This window comes from Aethalodelphis obliquidens, unplaced genomic scaffold, assembly GCF_003676395.1.
Source record: "Aethalodelphis obliquidens isolate GAN/ISIS:26980383/991018 unplaced genomic scaffold, ASM367639v1 scaffold25, whole genome shotgun sequence".
Lineage (NCBI taxonomy): Eukaryota > Metazoa > Chordata > Mammalia > Artiodactyla > Delphinidae > Aethalodelphis > Aethalodelphis obliquidens.
Genome location: NW_020837969.1, coordinates 11,542,873 through 11,555,738, shown reverse-complemented (window position 1 = coordinate 11,555,738; position 12,866 = coordinate 11,542,873). Strand labels below are relative to the sequence as shown.

Sequence of the window (12,866 nt, the reverse complement as noted above, 5' to 3'; positions counted from 1 at the left end):
GAAGCTCTAATGTTTGTTCATGTATGTTTATGATTATTACATCTTCTTGGTAAATTCTCAACTTTTTAATTTAAACAACATGAAGATGATGAAATTACAGGATTATGGGATTTACTTTAACATAGTTAATTCTCTTGGTTGAGGCTAGGGGGTGACTAAAGATAAAACAAGACTGGCCAGGAGCTGCAAACTGTAGAGGGGAAGGATGTGTACATGAAGGAGTTTTCACCAGGGTTCAGCAGATTTTCTGTGAGGAGGCAGGTGTTAAATATTTTTGGCTTTTCAGGGCCCACATTCTCTCTTGCAGCCATAGACAATCTATACGTAACTCAGACTTCAGCTGCGTGGGGGACATTGATAGCGAGTGTTCCAATTAAACTCTGTGGGATTTCATGTGTCACAGTATATTATTCTTTTAAGTTGTTCTACCATTTGAAAATGTAAACATTCTTAACTTGTATGCCATATAAGTAAGTACAGGGGGACGGCCACAGTTGTCCACCAGGCTGTAGTGTGCCAGCCCATGATTTATATAATTTTGTTTCTTCTTTTGGATATGTTTGCTATTTTCCATTTAAAAACTGAGGTGTTACTTTTTCAACAACATTTGTCGCCCTGTTTTTTTTATCACAAAAGTAATTATATTCACTGTAAAAAGTTTTGTTAAAAAGCCAATATACAAAAAAAAAGAAAATGCTACCCATAATTCTACTTCAAGGTAATTACTTACATTTTGATATCTTTCCAGTATTTTATCTCACATTGCCTTTTGAAGATCTGTAAGCACCCAAAATTATAAAGTGAGAGAAACAGCGAAGTACTAGAATAGAGCTGCGTATCTCCTGGGGGAGAGCAATGCCCTCATCTGGGTCCTGCTCACTGGTTCCCAAGGGAAACTGGTCTTCCAGGTGCTTCTGCATGTTGAGCTTTGGAGATTTCTTACAGAACAAAAATTCTTGGCATCCTCCTGCTAGCTTACTGAGCCAGTTCTAAGTTTCTAGGGAGAAGAGAATTTTGAAACCCTAGCCTCTAAAGAAAGAAATACTTCTCAGAAAGAAAACTCAAAGCAAATGATATTTTTCCCATCACCACCCCCTTCCAGATTTATTCAACTCTCTTGAAAGCTAAAATTCTACCCTGCCTTTATCACTAAATTCTGCAATTCTGAAAAGTCATGCTGAGACATTAACTTCTAATTATATAAACTTGTCCACCACTTCACTGAGGCCAAAGACCCTGGAGGGAGACTGGCGACCAGAAGACAGATGACAGAGGCCTGGGACAGAATCAGAAACTTGGCCGATACCCAGAGAAAGGACTCTTGAGTATCAGAACCCAGCACAAAGCGGTGGATTTGTACAGAAGCAAGTCCCCAGACACACATTCCTGCAGGCGGAGAGAGGCAACTGCAGGCAGGCGAGGCGGGAGGGAACCTGTCATCCCCATGCCCACATTTCACACCTACCTGAGTATCGGCTGAGCCCCTGCAGCAGGCCAGGCACAATGCACACACCATGTCGTGGTCTTGAGGACAAGATTAAAAGCAGCTAAAAGGACATTTTCCAGACAACTGGGAAAACCTGGCTGTATCTATGGGTATCGGATGATGTTAGGGAATGGTTAATTTTGTGAGGTGTGCCATTGACATAGTAGTTAGTTATGCTGGGGGAATAGCTTCGTTTTTAGAAATGCATGCTGTACGCATTCAGGAGCGAAACGTCACGATGTCTGTAATTTACTTTTAAGTGGTGAATATATATCTCAGCCTTGAAATCGTTTATCAGGTAAAACACACACGTGAAGCAAATATGACACGTTCAGCAACTGTGGAATCTCAGTGGCTGAGTTGCCCACTGCACTGTTCTTACCTTTGCATAGATATTTTCCATAATACAGTTTTTAAAAACTGAAATGCCTGTCACTTCCAAATTGAAATGTGACGGGTTAATTATGAAAAATAACCACCACTTAGAGGTTTAGGTGTAATCTGGCCTCCCTTGCACATGCCTGCTGCTACCGGGCTCAGGAGTGGCACACGCTGTACAGAAAAAGCACAACTCTTAACACTCCCACACACACTGAGACCCGGGGGCCCCCAATTCCTCAGGACCCACAGAGTGACCGAGGTGTGGGGACTCTTGTTCACAGCCGAGCGTGGCCTTTCCTGTTGTTAAAAGAAGAATGACTGTTTCACTGGGGATGGTTCTCCTGGATGAGCTGTGAATGCACGGAAGCTGGGCGCTGGCTTCCTCACCATCGGGACCCTGGGTGGCTGACAGGTGCGAAAAGCTTAGTCCAGGAGGAGCCCCTTTCCTTGAACCAGCCTCGCAGAGCCTGCAGATCTGGAGTAACCTCCCGCTCCGAGGCCCTGGCACCCCTGCTGCCCCAGGAACGTCTCCCGAACTCTGCCAGCCTCTCAGCTTCCCGTCCACCAGCTACACGGCCTCCTCACCCCACTGAATCCCATGCTCCGTCCGCTTCATGAAAACGTTTGCCTGGTGCATACGGGCAGGGGGCTCCACCCGTCCAGGAGGGACCACCAGGTGGGGACACCTGCCCAGACGCCCCGCAGCCTCGCCTGGCCCTCACCACCGCATTCCATGCCAGCCACACCCTGTCCAGCCACGCCTTCTGCGACGAGGGACAAACTGTGTGGCCTCCCGAGGTCTAAGCCAGCATTTAGACCCCGTCCCTGTGAGTCTGAAGCCAGGCCCTGCACCCCCAACCAGTGCTGGGGACACGTCAGACCCCTCAGAACAGCAGGTGCCTCCGGCTTCCCCACCTGGATCTCAGCTCCTGGTCCAATGAGTGCCTGGGCACAAACACCCTCGGAGCCTCACTCTGATCATCTGGGAAACGGGCGCAGCGGCACCGCCTCTGGGAGCCCCGATGGACCAGGTGCCCCGCAGGAGGCCGGGCGGCACCAGGGAGTGGAGTGGACGGCGCCTGAGACCCTCGCCCGACGCCAGAGTCTGAGGTCTCCTCACCGCCCTCCCCCCGCGAGGCAGATGCACACGCCACAGCCACGTGTCATCTCTCCCTTGCTGTTCTGTTTAAAGCCACCATTTCTAAATTCAGAATTTCTGCATGAAGGCTAGAGTCGCCACTTGGGAACTGGAACACAGACACTCGGTCAGAAAAGACGGCCTCTTCCTCACAGGGAAGAAGCCAATTTTCGGTTTATTACCCCCATGGCTTCACTACCGAGCGGGTCAGGGCCCCCTGCAGGGCTGGCCCGGCCACACCTCACCTTCCCATGACCTCAGGCCCAGCCGCAGCGCCCTGACCTGTCCTTGTGCGAACACAGCGGGGAGACGACATGGTTAGAAAAACCCAGAGCGGAGCTGGTTTGCTTGTTAATACGGTCTGTACGCTTGTCTAACTGATTTTTCAAAATACCCCAGAAGGCGTGAAAAACATAGAGGTGAAAGTCACCTGCAATCCCTCATCCGAATGCAACCGTTAAAAGGTCTCGTCTGCCACGTCATTCTCCCCGTGGGTTTGAGGAAAGTCGGGTGCTGGGCCACTGTTTCCAGGGTAACACGATGACCTCATCAGGGGCACCAAATCCGGGGTGCTACCCAGCTATGCGGGGCTTTCCTTCTAGACCCATGTGACACCTCACACCCTGGGGGTCACCTTTGCGTTCATCACCCTGTTACTAAAGGACACAGCTCAAATATTTTCCAAATCCTGAGACGGCTTCTTTCAGTAGAAATTTTACATTTTTCAACAGTGGGCAAAATCTATCAATAGTTCATCACTTTGTTCTGCTATTAGTGAAGATTGGTAATTTTTCATTGCAACGTGACTCTGCACAACATGAATCGAAAGCCATTTAGGTTACAAAGTAGCGCTTTTTCTGAAAACAGGTGCATTCAGCTGGCTGAACGTTAACAGCTGGCCAGCACCGAGTGGACCAGGCTGGGACAGGATGTGGCCATCCACCACCCTACCCCGCAGCCCCAAGGGACCCTGCGACCCAGGAGGTACCCTGCAGACAGTTCTGGACCAGGCTAGGTCCTGTATCCACGATTACAAACTACAGAACACAGCCGTGAGGACACGCACTCACCACGACAGCATCACGTGTGGGTCACAGCCCCATCAGACCCTCGTGGTGAAGCGGCAACTACTAGGAAGTGACGGTGCCTGTCCTCAGGGCACAGGCGCTGGGAAACCCCCTCGGAGGGCGTTCCTGCCCCGCATCCATCACCCAGAACCGCTCTTCTGCCAAAAGAAAGCAGTGGCAGCAGCAGGTCCCTTGGTTAGTCATTCAGCACCGTCTGTACCCCCCTTTGGACTATTTTATCACAAAGTTAAATTTTTAGCCAATTCATTTCTTTAAAGCTTATTAAATAGTGTCCTGCCCTTCTTTTGTTCAAGTATCAACTGAGAACCATAAAAACTAGAAAGTATATAAATGGCTAGAAGTAAATGGGGAGAAAGAAGAGAAAGTCCCCGGCCTGTGACAACAGTCAGAAAATATCTGGTGACGTATGTCTGTGAGTGAGCACCTGAGGTTCAGGGTCTGAAACCACCAGCGGAACCACACGCCCCCAGAGGCAGGTGTAGAGCAGGACGGGAGCAGGAGTGGGTGAGGTGGGGGGGAGGGGAGGAAGAGGGGACGAGGGCAGGGACAGGCCAGGAGACCAGCGAGGGAAAGGCAGAAACACGCACACCACGGGAAAGGAAGGTGGTGGGACTCGGACGTGTCACCTGGCTTGAGACGGCATCGTGGTCATCCAGTCCCTAAGGGAGGTCAGGGTTTCTCTCCAGAAGAGGCCACTGTTTGAGAAAAACAGATGGAAACCTTTTTACAAGATGAAGATGATTAAGTAAAGAACGTCCTCCTGTCAGCTGGGTGCTGAGGGGGGGCTTGCTTCAGGTTCTAACTCGTGGAGTCACTGCAGTAAAATCGGAAGCGGGGCCCAGGGCAGGGCAGGCGCAGCGCCTGCTGTTCCCAAACAGCGTCCATTCAGATACACAAAGGATACATCCTGACAGCTGAGGTTGAAGTTGGTCGTTTATTTATGAGTCTACACATTTTGTTGGCATCTTAAATGAGGTTGAAGGTGTCGAGACGGGTACCATCAGCTCTGAGTGACTGAGTCACCGGAAGCAGATTCCAGTAACCGTGCAAACTAACAGTCAGAGTATATAAAGCATGTTTTATTTTAAAAAACCTCAGCATTAAGAATTCAACCTTCTTTGAAGCCAATCACTTTTCTGTTAAAAACGACAGTCAAAAGAGCAGACACTTCACTCTTCACACAGAGAAGCTATGTTTTTACAGAATTCAAACAAACCTCTTCTCTCATCAGCCAGTGAACAAAACAAAGATGCTTCGGTAAATTCTATCAAGAAAAAATATCTTTCCCCCAAAGCATACCAATAAATATTTATATTAAAACCCACAAATATTTTTGTTTAATCAGATACAACAGAAGAAAAATTCATTTTTACGTTTATCTTTGTAGATAAGTGTGATTTATGTGCATATTCCAACCCCGGTCTGGTTTTGAGGAACAATGGTATGAAGAGTTGTTCTGCCAGCTGTGCACCACGGGTGTGTCACGGGCACTGAGCGTCGCAGCACACGGGCACAGGCTCCCCACAGTGAGGACACTGTCCCCACCACCGTGCTGAGCTCCCTTCCTAGAGCCTCGGACACGAGGTCTGCCTCCCTGCACCTCAACACAGGATTAGCCCAAGACAAGCCCGCGGCTCCTGCTTTAAAATCCTCGCGTAAATGACGGCCTGGAGCTCGTCTGCAGCCACAGCAAGCGTCTCTTTAGGGAGAAGGACTACAGTCTATGGACTGAACCGTTTCCCCGAGGAAACACGGTTTTCAGTTCCAGTATGAACCATTTCAAGGTTCTAACGCAAACTGGATTTTACCACCACTTACATGTCCCCCTTTCAAGGCTCAGTGAAGTAAACTTCTTGTCTCTTAGAAAAAGATGGACATAGATGACTGATGGACGCTACGTAGACAGAGAGAGATGGTTAGAGGACAGGTATACATTGTACATAGATGGCTGGAGATGACAGAGTGTAGACAGATGACTGATTGAGAAATGACAGATGACAGGCAGACACTGTCACCCCCCGGAGTCCACAGAAATGCTAAATGGCGCCCCTTTACGTGGAACAGCACAGAACTGAACGCTGAGGACAGTGGCTTTTAAAGAGAGGCATGCACAGTGTAACTGGAGGGTTTTGTTTTTAACCAAAAAACCCCAATACCTTCTCCGTGAAGCCACCGTGACCTGAGATAGACACGTACTCCTGTGGATCGGAGCTGTCCTGCTGAGGACACACGTGCACGGGTACCTGACCACGGGGCCAGTCTATCAGGGAGGCAGAGAGCAAGCCTGGAGACACACGAGATGCCTCAGTGACGTGCCCAAACCAGCCAGTCTCTCATTTGGAAAAACAAAACCCTGGGTGTTAGAGAAGAGAGGCACTTTCATCATTTTACATACAGTTTTAACTCTTAACAAGCGAGTTATTATTTTCCAAACAAAATTAACTGTCAAGTTACTAAAATTGATCCATGCTTTATATATAGCATTCTTTGATCTGCAATCAAAAACAGAGAACAAAGTTTTAGAAGAAAATAAGATCAATATTTAAAAGTTCAGGAGAAATAAAAATAAAACCTCAAGGTAAGAACCACTGTCATCATCTAATGCGCGTACAGGAGGCTGGAGATGAAGACGCGTTTGCAGACAGTGCATTCACGCTGATCAGATACAGCCTTTGCTTCTCCAGGGTTTATTCTGCTTGCATATTTTAAAATTTAGTACAAAAGAAGAGTTAACACAATGTAACATGACCTTTGGAAGATTCATTTTACACCTGGATTGCAGGTTTCTGGCAACAGAAGAGAACTGCGCAGCTGCTACATTCTTGTGTCATAGACTACACGTATGTGCTACATGCAGAGAAAGGGATCAAGACACGGAACAAAGAACTGCAACCGAGGACACAGGAAGACGGTTTTGTGGCAAAATGCAAATTACCACTGCGCTCCTCCCGGACAGCAGCAAACCTCACGTCTCCAGTCTCAGCAACACGTTGACGACAGGAGGACGTTTCCACATAAGGCAGTTGATGTGCGGTCCCTGTTCGTGTCCACTGAGGAATTTCCTAAGTAAGCATTTGAAGAGGAGAGTCCAAATAAAACAGCACAGGGCAGATTCTCTGCAGTTTTCATCAGGGAAAGACCAAACTTGATACTCTACTAAACACACACTGTGACACAGCAAACTCCAGGAATCTGAATGAAATGAGATACGAAGGTGCAGAATCAGGCAGACCTTGGTCTGTGAACTCGCAGGAGTGGGGCCGTCACTCCAGCTCCTCCCAGTCGTCCGTCAGGTGGCCTCTGCTCTGCCGACGGATGCTGACCAGCTTCCCCGCTGACCTGAGGCTCCAGCGCGAGCTGTTCCCGGCACCGGCCAGGCTGGTGTACTTGGTGGAGCCCCTGGCGTCCTCTTCCCAGCCCGGCCCGGACAGGCGGTCACTCATGGGGTCGCCCGAGTTGGCTGCCACGTCTTCAAGAATAAGTTTTGGTGGCTCCCAACCTTCGATCTCATCTGGTTTCTTAGACTGTGTACTCTGTTTCAAAACCAAATTGTCCCAAAATCCAGACTTCTTCTCCGTCTTCAAGTCTTCTTTTAATCGTAAGTTAGTTCTACAGGAGACGAAAGAGTTAAGTGTTGGTGATCAATCATCTCAGAGCCTCAAGTTGTGTTTATTTTATAAAATAAAAGGTTCTTTTTTAAAAAAGTCTTGTTTGGAAAGCTCACACAGATTTATACGTAAAACTTGAAATATTAATAAGGAAAAAGCAGTCACTACACATGATTAGGGAAACTTGTGAACGCTGTATTTAAGGTACCACACTTGGCAAAATGCAAAGTCACTCTCAAACAGAAGAGAAAAAAAGCAGACTGTCTCAAGGCCACACGGAAGGCCGAGCTCGTCTCTGAACCAACCTGAGAAAAGAAGCCCCAGGTCCAGATTCAGAAACGGGGGGTTACTCCATTTACCACAGGTTCAGTTTTCCACAGGTTTATTCAGAGCTGCAGCCTCAGATGCTCAGAGCTCAGAGCGCTGTGCGCTCTGAGGAAAATATGGCCGACTGTGGAGGCGAATGCTCACACACGACTCAGGGCTCTGGCCGCAGTCCCCCAGCCTGGCGGCCAGGAGCATCCCCAGGACACGGGTAAAAACGCCGGCGTCCAGGCCCGACCCCTTCAGAGTCTCATTTAATTGGACCGAGGGGCCAGGACACAGGCGTGTTTTCAGGCCCCCTGTCAGCTGCCACCCTGACATCCAAGAGGACCGACTTACACAGTCCCTGCAGAGAGGGCGCATGAGGTCACGACCACGGGGTCAGAGGCAGGGGAGGGCCAGACAGTGCTGGGGGGTCATGAGTGCTGCCGAGGCACCCGGTCCTCGGGAGAGAAGCCTCTCTACGGTCAGACTCACCAGGAGTCACCTGCCACTGGCAATTCCACTAGGTCGTCACTGAACTTATATTTTCATCTTTAAAAACATTTTTTTGTTGTTGGCCATGCCGCATGGCTTGTGGGATCTTAGTTCCCCAACCAGGGATCAAATCCAGGCCCACGGCAGTGAAAGCGCAGAGTCCTAACCAGTAGACTGCCAGGGAACTCCCTAAATACATTTTTTAAACTTTCAAAATATTTATAATAAATTAGCAGCACTGTCAGCTTAAATATATTCAGTTTTCTAAAATCTGTTTTTTTTAATTTATTTATTTTTGGCTGTGTTGGGTTTTTGTTGCTGTCCACAGGCTTTCTCTTGTGGCATGCAGGCTTCTCATTACGGTGGCTTCTCTTGTTGCAGAGCACGGGCTCTAGGTGCGTGGGCTTCAGTAGTTGTGGCACATGGGCCCAGTAGTTGTGGCTTGCGGGCTCTAGAGCACAGGCTCAGTAGTTGTGGTGCACAGGCTTAGTTGCTCTGCAGCATGTGGGATCTTCCCGGACCAGGGCTCGAACTCATGTCCCCTACCCTTGGCAGGCGGATTCTTAACCACTGCACCACCAGGGAAGCCCCAATTTTCTAAAATCTTTTACAGTTTACAATCAATCTTTGCATTTTTAACTGGGTTTTTTTCTTGATTTTCTGAAACTACTACACACCTTAAGCATGGCTACAAGCTGCTTTAAGGCTCATAAGTTCTATTTACTGTTAAAGTTTGAGAGCTGGTCAGAGAAGCTTTTTTTCCACTTTTCCATAATCTTTCTAAGTGCTTACTGTCAAAATCAGTACGACTCATTTCTGTCTCCTCACACGGGGAAGGAAGCCCTCAGCGTCCCTGCACACTGCCCTGCTTCCCCACCGCCCCTGGAACGGCTGCTGTCCAGATAGCAGCTACTCACCCTCTGGACTTGGGGGATTTACATCTTTCCAGCAGGTGCTGCTCGTCATCCTTGTTAAACAATGAAGTCACTTCTTTCCAGCCTCGGAAACTCGCTCCCTGAACCTAATAAAAGGTTAAAAAAAGATCACATCTGACATAGTGAATAAACAGGTCACAGCTGTTATGCAGTAACTGCGGGGCTGGCATTCAGCACAGAAGCTGGAACCAATTTCCTTACCTGCCGTATCCGCACAGCGACTTTTCCCATCAGTTGCAGGTAATCTCCGTTACCCAGTGAGGACAGTGGGTAAACCCACCCACGTTTAATAACAGACGATCAGTGACCACACTGCCGCCAAGCCAGTCGGGACGGTGGGGCTCCTGACACGAGGTGCGGGGCTGCACCAACCTCCAGGTGGACTTTGAGAAGAAACCACGCATTTCTGTTTATTCTAAGACAAATGATTTTCTACTTTTTCATTTCTGAAATCAGGATGTAATTAACGCCTGGCATCTCAGATTCAAAGAGATACAGTAATAAGGGAGGAATGGAGAAAAGGAAGGACATCTCCAGAAGTCTCGTGTTAACTGCCTTTACCGTGAGCCACTCTCACGTCCCTGGAGCCCAAAATCACACCAGCTGCAGCTGCTTTTCTTTGAAGGGGATGGAGGAGGGCATCTCCCGTAGGGCAGACCTGGCTTTAAATGCTTTGAAATGTTAAAAATGCAGCAGCACTGAAACCTGAACCAGGAGGCTGCAAGCGAGCAGTGGTGTGAGACCATCCGCAGAACAGGAAACAAACAGCTTGCGACCCTGCCGCGCTCGCCCCTCAGGGCTGATTGTCTCACTGAGGGCTCAGATGATGGTTGGCATGCTTTTTAGCAATTAAGCATTTTTTAATTAAGGTGTCTACGTTTTTAAAGACATAATACTACTGCACATTTAACAGACTACAATCTAGCATAAACACAACTTTTATACATGCTGGGAAATCAAAAACTTGGCATGACTTGCTCTATTGCAGTGATCTGGACGGAACCCACTCTCTGCCTGTGCAAGGTTGTTAACAGAGTACATCCTATGTTGTCATCACAAGGAGAAAAACCTATTTCCTTCTTTTTCCTGTATCTACACGAGATGATGGGTGGTAACTAACCCTAGCGTGGTCATCACTTCCTGACGTATGTCAGTCACAGCATCATACTACACATGTGGAATTTATACAGTGACGCGTGTCAGTTTCTCAATAAAACTGGGGGCGGGGGGAAAGAGTTCTAGGGCAACCACTCTGTAGCCTACAGGAGAAACTTACTACAAATCGCTGAGATGATCTAAATGAGATGGTAAGTCTTAGATGTGGACCCCAGAGCTTGGGGGAAACTAGAGATAAAACCACCACCGAAAGGAGCGTCTAAAAACGTTTAAAATAGTAAAAACCTCAACACAAACCACCTGTGCCGTTCAGTCCGGGAGGCCCACACTGCAGGAACGTGTCACTGGCTTAGGGCATTCTCCCCCTTCTCCCTACTCCTCTGCCTCTAACCCCTCCCTTCCCAGCTTCTTCTCACGTGTAATTGGGAAACACAGATGCGCTCGCCCTCTGGGCAGGTGCAGGGATGCATGTGAGCCAAAGAGCTCTCTGGTTGTCACCCACCACCTTTCCGTGGAGAGCATAAGGGCCCGTGTCAGACCCTGAGCTCTAACCTCACCCACACCTCCCACTGGACACTGCCCACCAGGCTTGCCTCCACCTTGCTGCCCCTCAAGAAGGGCAGCCTTCTTCCCGCCTCTCCCTCCATGGGCTGGCCTTGGTGCCCCTAGTCCGGCCGGGCTCAGAACCTGTAGGTGACCCCACCCCCTTGGATGCCACATCTGTCCCCGGCACGTGAATCCAGGCCTCTGGTTGTGGGGACTCAGGACACCTCTCCCACTGCCACACGTCACTCAAGGGCTGGCAATACCTGCCAGGTGACGTAAGAGCGAGGCTCCACGTCCCCAACAAGCAGATGTCCCAGGTCACAGCTGACACAGCACCTGGAAGAAATCAGAGAGACCAGGTGCGAAAACCTCTCTCTGCTGGCAGATAACTACTAAGTGACAAGTGATGTCACATCTACAGACAGAGCAGTAGGAGTTCTGAGTGGTGAGCGCTCACGTACAGTGTGGGGCAAACGGCCCGCCGGCAGCCTGAGGGAGGCCCACCCTGGGCCAGGCACATCCTACAGGAGCGCGGCCGTCACGCTGGGCTTAACGATCCCAGAAGAATGTGTCAAAGCCAGACCGCTCCTTCACTGACAGACCTGCTCTGCCTGCAGTGCCCACGTTTACACCTGAACTGCACCCCGAGAGGGACATGGGGATGTCACCCGCAGACATGACTGCAGCCACCCAGCAGGTCCCAGCCCAAGGGCTCTGCCCCTGATCTCAGGGAGGCTGCCCTCCACAAGCGCCACATGAAGGGTGCCCGTGGACGTCGAAGCGCTCCTGAGCTCACCTGGAAAGGTGGGCTGTGTGGAGGGCAGGTGCCGTTCGCGGTGTGGGGTGAGGAAGTTTCCATCCTCAGAGGGCAGATGACAAACTCAAATGCGTCCTGCAGTCAGAAGGGCCAGGGGTAAAAAAATTCTTTATAAGTGAGACGAGAGCCAGGAGAAAGGGACGGCCCCAAAATGAAGACACAGGTGATACGCTATGAAACTGAGCAGTACCCAAGAAGCTGTCCAAAAGAGATGAGAAAATGAATTCCAGCTCCGAACAAGGAAGAATTACTTTTCCCTGTGCCCATAACTCCGTTAAAAAAAAAAAAGTACTTCACATCCCATGGGAGGAAAATCTATGGAATCCTAGAAAGTTGTCATCCATAACTTACCAAACTCGTTCTGTTGGAGCAATTTAGCAGGAGGGTCTTGTCACACCTCGTCTACTGCCCCGCGTGAGCACAAAGCCCGACTGGGTTCTCCGGGCCTCCCGCTCTGCCTGGGCAGAAAGTGAGTTCACAGCACTGCCCACGGCTGAGTAAAGCTCCCAGCCTTGCCAACCAGAGTCCAACAGGCAGAGCTGATCACCCACAAAGCAAAACCAGCGGCACCATCCGACAAGGGAACTTGGGGCGTGGGTCAGCTTGAGTCGAGACCACAAAGAGCCTGACCAGCTGCTGCCCCTGGGAGGGGAAACTAACCCACGGCCCGCCCACAGCTGAGTACAGCCTTCAGCCCGCCTGCCCAGGGGCCCTGAGCAGAGCACACAGGAGGCTGTGCTGTCTATCCAGCAGCCCTGCTTACAGTGGCAACTGAGTGGAGGGCACAGCCCGAGGTTCTTCCCTTCTGCAGAGCAGAACCGGTGGCCCCGTGTAGCCAGGGAATTCAGGCACAGTCCAGTAAGATCTGGGACCCCAGACATTGAGCTGGGCAGACCCTGAAGCCCACGCTGCTGCCCCACCAGGGCACGGAAGCTAATGCACAGCCCCCT

General features: G+C 49.8%; 2 protein-coding genes across 6 annotated transcripts in view; one reads left to right on the top strand and one right to left on the bottom strand.

Annotated features, from left to right (window-relative positions):
• Positions 1-7,177, top strand: part of FBXO25 (F-box protein 25) — a 63,031-nt gene extending 55,854 nt beyond the window's left edge. The window contains exon 11 of one of the 3 annotated variants that reach the window (XR_003436212.1): positions 5,481-6,976. Coding sequence is in view for 1 of the 3 variants with exons in the window: in XM_027122573.1 (XP_026978374.1) it covers positions 5,481-5,525 (45 nt within the window). In the remaining 2 variants the exon portion in view is untranslated. Of the gene's footprint in view, positions 1-1,102; positions 1,720-5,480 lie in introns of those variants that run through there. The other 2 variants (XR_003436213.1, XM_027122573.1) reach the window with 2 other exon arrangements.
• Positions 7,178-7,305: 128 nt separating this feature from the next.
• Positions 7,306-12,866, bottom strand: part of TDRP (testis development related protein) — a 50,080-nt gene continuing 44,519 nt past the window's right edge. Inside the window, exons 1-4 of one of the 3 annotated variants that reach the window (XM_027122577.1) lie at positions 12,268-12,376; positions 11,896-11,991; positions 9,420-9,523; positions 7,306-7,702 (exon numbers count right to left, since the gene is read on the bottom strand). In XM_027122577.1, coding sequence (XP_026978378.1) covers positions 7,357-7,702; positions 9,420-9,523; positions 11,896-11,958 — 513 coding nt within the window. In that variant the 5' untranslated portion in view covers positions 11,959-11,991; positions 12,268-12,376 and the 3' untranslated portion in view covers positions 7,306-7,356. Of the gene's footprint in view, positions 7,703-9,419; positions 9,524-9,638; positions 9,871-11,895; positions 11,992-12,267; positions 12,377-12,866 lie in introns of those variants that run through there. The other 2 variants (XM_027122578.1, XM_027122576.1) reach the window with 2 other exon arrangements.